This window comes from Populus nigra, chromosome 5, assembly GCF_951802175.1.
Source record: "Populus nigra chromosome 5, ddPopNigr1.1, whole genome shotgun sequence".
Lineage (NCBI taxonomy): Eukaryota > Viridiplantae > Streptophyta > Magnoliopsida > Malpighiales > Salicaceae > Populus > Populus nigra.
The window spans coordinates 22679937-22686215 of record NC_084856.1 but is presented as its reverse complement, the minus strand read 5'-3'; the positions used below and the strand labels follow the sequence as shown (position 1 = coordinate 22686215).

The window sequence follows — 6279 nt, the reverse complement described above, 5'->3', positions numbered from 1 at the left end:
TTACTAGTATTTTTTTATAGTTTTGATAGGTTAATATAAAAAATAAATTAAATATTTATTTTTTAATAATTATACCTAAAATTATCCCATCTTCTTTTGTTGTATAAACAGGTGCGGGCTTGAGGGTGTGTATATATATATATATATCGTTACAATTAGTAAATATTTGGTTATTATTTTCAGATAGATAAAATGAATGAAAAAAAATTAAATATATTTTTGTATTTTTTTATTTTGAAAAGATATGAATTAATTTTAAAATTATGATATGAATAAATTTATTTTATATTTTTATCCACTTTAAATATATTTTTATCATTTATATATATATATATATATAGTTTTTTTATATTTTAAAACACTAATAAAACGCAACTAATAACAACCATGCCAAGCTTTACAAATTCTATCCACATGCTCCCACCTACCAGCCTATCTTTTTCCTTTTTTTTTTTGTACCTTTACTAGTCATAGTCATGCAAATGAGGTGTTTAGAATTGTAATAAAAAAAATTTAAAATAATATTTTTTATTTAAAAATATATTAAAATAATATTTTTTTATCTTTTAAAAATTATTTTTAATATTAACACTTAATTTAAAAATATCAAAAAATAATTAATTTAAATCAAAATAAATAAAAAATATTTAATTTTTTAAAAAAATATTCTTAGAACATAAAAACAAAAAGATTTTAAAGAATTTACCTTTACGAGGACACGGTGGGTCCATACCAATTGCCACCCACTTCACATTAAATTCTTAAAGACAACGCAAAATGGACTAGTCATAAGGGCCAGTCAACGGCGGCCATCAGTACTCACAAGCAGCTGCAATTTGGAATCAGTGAATCACAACGCACCCTTGCTCCCCTCTTGACTTGCTGTGCATCCACGCATTGTTTGTTACATCCTTTTCTCGAGGGTGCCATGGCAAAGAATTAGGATCCAAGTTTCTTGGAGTTTAAATTCCAATCAAATGGATTGAACCTCTATAGTTTTCGAGTTCATGTGTTGAAACCACATGGCGTGAAATGATTTCTCATTAATCTTTTAATTCTGGTATGGATGGCCTGGCCTATCTTCGATTGGACCAGGGAGAGCTAGAGCTTCGATTCATGCAAATGTATCATGCTACATAACCTTAACATCAATAAGTTCTAAACTATGTGTGCAATGATTACATAGTTGATTGAAAAACATTCCTGAGATAAGGGTATCTTGAGGGAGTCAGCCAAGCCAAGCGCCCGTGACAGGGTTTCACATCGGGGATCATGGAGGGTCTGATTCTTGGAGTTATTGGGGTTTTTTGGCATGGCTATAGGAGGGGAAAGAAATGGCTTAGATCCTAGTGATGGCCAGAGGATTAAATGCCCTGGTGAAGACAAATGGAAACATGCTCACAAGGTAGTCTTGAGACAGTTATCACAGGGATTGGAGCCAAATTTGCAGGCCTTTTGATCAAAAGACTCTCCAAAGTGTTCAAGTAAAACTTGTCTTCTACATTCAACCTGGAGATTCAGAAAGAAAAGGAATGAAGCAATGTTTTATTTGATGATGGATTCTCACTCTTGGTCTAAGAATTTCTAATGAGAGATTACTTACCTTGAGCTCACAATAGCTTTTCATCTTCTGAGCTTGAGCCATTGCTGGCTTAAAGCTTTCCCTTTTATAACCCTGTCCGCTCCTTAACATACATACAACCCGACTGAAATCCTTCTTCTGATATAGAGCAATGCATGTAGCAGGATGACTGTCTCTTCCAGCCCTTCCAGATTCTTGATAATAGCTTTCAATTGATTTAGACAATGTATTGTGGATAACAAAGCGCTGGGCATTTGAAAGATAAAAAAGCAAAGAAAAACAGTTCAGGATAACCAGCAAAAAGAATGAAAAGTTACCAAAGATTAAGACGTCATAAATAAAAATTACAAATCAAGATAGCAGGCCAGAAATAGAACTATGTTGAAAGTGAAATTCTGGCATATTGTAGTTTCCTACAGTTCATAGCATTAAACTACTCAATCTTTACAACTCTGTTTCATGACAGAAAATAAGTGATAGCACTTGTAACACTACAATGCCTGTTACTTCAATATGACACAAAGATCTGCTTCTTTCTCATCCAATCTGATACAGGTTATCGTAAAAATCTTAATCTTGGGGAAATTGTACTAATCTCAGTTTGATATGCACAGCCATCATACATGCTCCAAATATATAGGTTATCTAAAATGAATTCTCTCTTTGCTAAGAGCATGTATTACATATCTAACAACTTTTCCATTTGACAACCACCAGAGGATACAATTTCACAGAGTATAGGAGTTGGAATGAATGATTAGAGTGGTCATACATTAGCAAATCACCACAGCTAAACTTTCCACAAAAGAATTAAGAAATAGAAACTAAAGAATTTAGAAGAACTCACAACATCTGGTTTATCTATTCCCATTCCAAACGCAATAGTAGCACATACAATGTGGACTTCGCCTGTGTGCCACTTCCTCTGAACATCAACTCTTTGGCGAGCTCCCAAACCAGCATGATAATAAACTGCCTTAATCTTACATTTCTCATTCAAAAACTTCGAGACCTCAACACATTCATTTTTTGAAAGGCAGTATACTATTCCACACTGATTCTTGAAACGATCCCTTAGAAGATCTCCAAGCTGCTTCAGTGATTCTTTGGTCTTCCCAATCACTTCATATTTCAAATTTGGTCTATCGAAGCTTGTCTCTAAGACAAGAGCCCCTGGAATTCTTAAAGTTTTTAAGATATCCTGAAGACGATTTATTCAAAAGGGAAAATATTATTTCCTTGAAAAGGGCACTAAAAGAGAAACAAAGCATTCCAAAGTAACTACCTCACGAACTGAATGGGTTGCTGTGGCAGTCAGCGCCATAACAGAGACAGCCGGAAAATTCTGCTTTAGACATCCTAATCTCTTGTAGTCTGGACGGAAATCATGTCCCCACTGGCTGGTAAACATTATTGAGGTAGAATTTGATAGGTAGCAGGAGTCTATTGTTAGAATTTTGAAATTCTAAAATGGCCTATGCATAGTGACTCTTCTAAAAAAAACACAATGACACCACCATTTTTAAAACTAAAATTGTAATTTTCATTGAAGACACTGAACATTGACACTTAAAAAAAATTCTTGCAGTCCTTGTATGGTGCCAATGTTAAGGAGTACATATGGGAAGTGAAAAAAAAAGTTTGGCTCAAAAGGGCGGTCTTCCTCAGCATGCGATAATGTATTTCTATGAGTGTCCAAGCTAGTTTTAGCCAACACAGAATAATTGCAGCATGATGCACTAAAAGAGACCATACCTCACGCAATGTGCTTCATCAACAACAAAACCTGCTAATTGTCCCTGTGATTTACATGGAGCACCATTAAAAGATATAGACTTAATAGTAAACAGTATAGCAATATAGTCACTAAAAACCTGCAAAAACAACTCACCTTCAGATGCAGACATTTCAGTATTTCAAGAAATGCTGGGTTCCCAGCAATCCTTTCAGGAGTCACATATAAGAGCTTACATGATGGCTTGTCCTTTCTAAGATAAAGAAAACAGAAGATCAACGAGAAGTCCAGTCATGGAAATATAATGTAGTGAGAAAGGAGCCTGGAAACAAATCTTGCCATTGAATTGTCAAAAGCAAAAAACAAAAGGTTTGTATGAATTTAAAGCAGGACTGGGGGAGGGGACATGCCTTAGCTCTTGGAGGATAGCTGCTGCTTGGGCAGAAGTTTGTTGAGAGTTCAAAAAAGTTGCTCGTATTCCAAACTTGAGGTTCAGTGTGATAATTTGATCCTGAATGAGGGAAAGCAAGGGAGATATGACCACTGTAACACCAGGATTCAGAGTAGCAGGAAGCTGTGAAGGACAGGCAAAAAATACAACAAAGTACTGTTAGCCACATGAACACAGCCTTTTCTGTTACTGCTGCTTTAAACCTCTAAATAAAAAGAAAGAAACAGCATAATCTTGGTGTACAGAGAGATATATGACCTGGTAACATAGACTTTTACCGCCTCCAGTAGGCATAAGAACAAAACAATCTTGCTTTGCCACAGTTGCTTTACAAGCCTGATGCTGCAATGGACGAAATGTCGTGTTGCCAAATATTACAACGTTTGCTAGTTCAAAGTCATCCAAAGCCTGTAATTCTTCATAATTGAGACTCCGATGGTCATCTTTTGACATCCTGGGACATTGCCTTTTATTGCCAACTGAGGAAACTGAACCTTGAGTAACACTGCTTTTACAGTCCTTCAAAGTAAAACAAATATAAATTCTCACACTTGAGATAAAAAGCAACATTGAACTAAATTTATTTTTAAAAACAATTCTCACCAAAGATCCTGAAATTCGTTTAGTCAAGGGGGTAAATAAATCATGATTTTCCTCTTCCAAACTAAAATCTGGCTCTTCTTCACTATCACTCGAAGAATCCAATTCCATAAAAGTCCTTGTCTTTTTAGGTTCAGGTGAATCATCAGTAACATCTATGTAGGTTCTCGAGTTGTCATCATCATTTGCTTTATTGTTGTTCTTTTCAACATGTTCCTCAAACATGTTAGTTAAAGTTCCACAAGCTTCTGATTCAATAATTTGTAAATCATCATCACCCCAGTCCTCAGTGTCTTGCATAGATTCAGCCAGTGCCACAAGAAAATCATCCCCACAGCACTCAACTGTGATAAAATCTTGGCCATCTTCACCTTCACCACCATAAAAAAACAAAGGAATAGGAAAACCATCAGTATATCTAAAAGTAAATAAAAAAAACCAAACAAAACACAGCACAGCACAAAACCATCATCACATGGTTTAGGTTCTCCAAAAGCAAAGCCTTTGAAGGAGACAATCCAGCCAAGTTCCTAGCTCTAGTAGGAAAAGTGGCAGCGAACATTCTTAGTATCAATCAACTAATCCATTCTGCCAAAAAAAAAATTATAACCCCATTTCAAGAATCACCCTTTTTGCACCAGAACAGAAAATCCCAGAACACTAAGCTTAGTTTCAACAAGAATATCAATACCCGTTAATCGCTCTATTTAAAACCAACCCATTTCACAAAAACCAAATTTTCAAAAACCCAATTCTCTGAAACTTCAAAAGAACCTCATCCTGCTTAGTTCACAGGGAAAAAAAAAACAAAAAACCCAAATCACCTTCTCTAGAAAAAATAAAAAAGTTTGCAACTTTTAAACCAATTCTTTTCCCACTGAGAAAATATCAACAAAACCGATAATGTAAAACATGGGTTTTATCAGAAATTGAGTGAGTGAGTGAATGGGTGGTTGGGTGGGTGAGTTACCATAGAGAGAAATCAAGCGGTCTAGGCATTTGTTTGCAGATTCTTCATCGAAACCAAACTCCAAAGCCAAACTTAGAAATCGAGCTCTCTCCAACTCCAAATCACGACCTCCCATTTCTTTTGCTTTCGTTTGATTGAGCTTTGTCGGGTTCCAAATTGAGAATTGTGAGTGGGTGGCGGACTGGAGGAGGATTTGAGAGGGATGAAATTCCCGCGCTATTTTTGGCTAGTTTGTGGTGAAGGGATATTATGGACGGTGTCGTATCAGTTTGGGCTACAGTGTGATAGCAATAATAATATAAATTTCTTTTTTTTAGTATTTTTTTCTGATTTACTATAGTATTATTTAAAATATTTATATATACGAAAAAATAACCTAGCATTTGTGTATTTTTTAACTATTTTTAAATGAATTAGATTCAAGTACGACTTTAGTTTGTTTGATTATTCTGGATATATAAATTAAATTTTCAAGCTCTCAAATTTTAAGAATAATTATTTATATTATGACAAGCATAATTTGAATATATAAATGAAGATGAGAAATTAAAAAAAAATAGTCCATTTTTTTAAGGAGATGGATTTATTATAAAGAGAAATTTCTTTGCCAAAGCCACAATTTAGCCAAGCTTAGACATCATTTCTCCATTCCCACATCATGATTTATTATTCTCTTTATGTTTCTTTTATTTATTATTAGTTTCTTCTCCAACTAATTAATTTATTGGTTAAATTGAATTGCCGAAGTCTTTGAAATTAGTGAAATCCCCCGCATTTGCTATGGTCTTTTTTGACAATTCTTCGTTGAATCATATATCTTTGAGTTTTTAATATACATACATATATATATATATATAAAGAAATTACTGAATTTAAATTACTGGAAATTGCGGTTATTCCTGTTCTTTTTTTATGCGCATAAGGAATATATTTGACTAAAA

The 6279-nt window shown here is 34.1% G+C and overlaps 1 protein-coding gene across 1 annotated transcript; it reads right to left on the bottom strand.

Annotated features, from left to right (window-relative positions):
- Positions 1-1063: 1063 nt before the first annotated feature.
- On the bottom strand, positions 1064-5604 carry LOC133694205 (ATP-dependent DNA helicase Q-like 1). Its single transcript, XM_062115667.1, has 10 exons — positions 5339-5604; positions 4372-4739; positions 4027-4287; positions 3728-3891; positions 3474-3570; positions 3338-3381; positions 2868-2982; positions 2430-2783; positions 1604-1828; positions 1064-1509 (listed from the first exon to the last, which is right to left on the bottom strand). Exons 1-10 carry the CDS (start codon positions 5451-5453, stop codon positions 1399-1401), a joined length of 1854 nt encoding a protein of 617 aa, XP_061971651.1. The 5' UTR covers positions 5454-5604; the 3' UTR covers positions 1064-1398.
- Between the last annotated feature and the right edge of the window lie 675 nt (positions 5605-6279).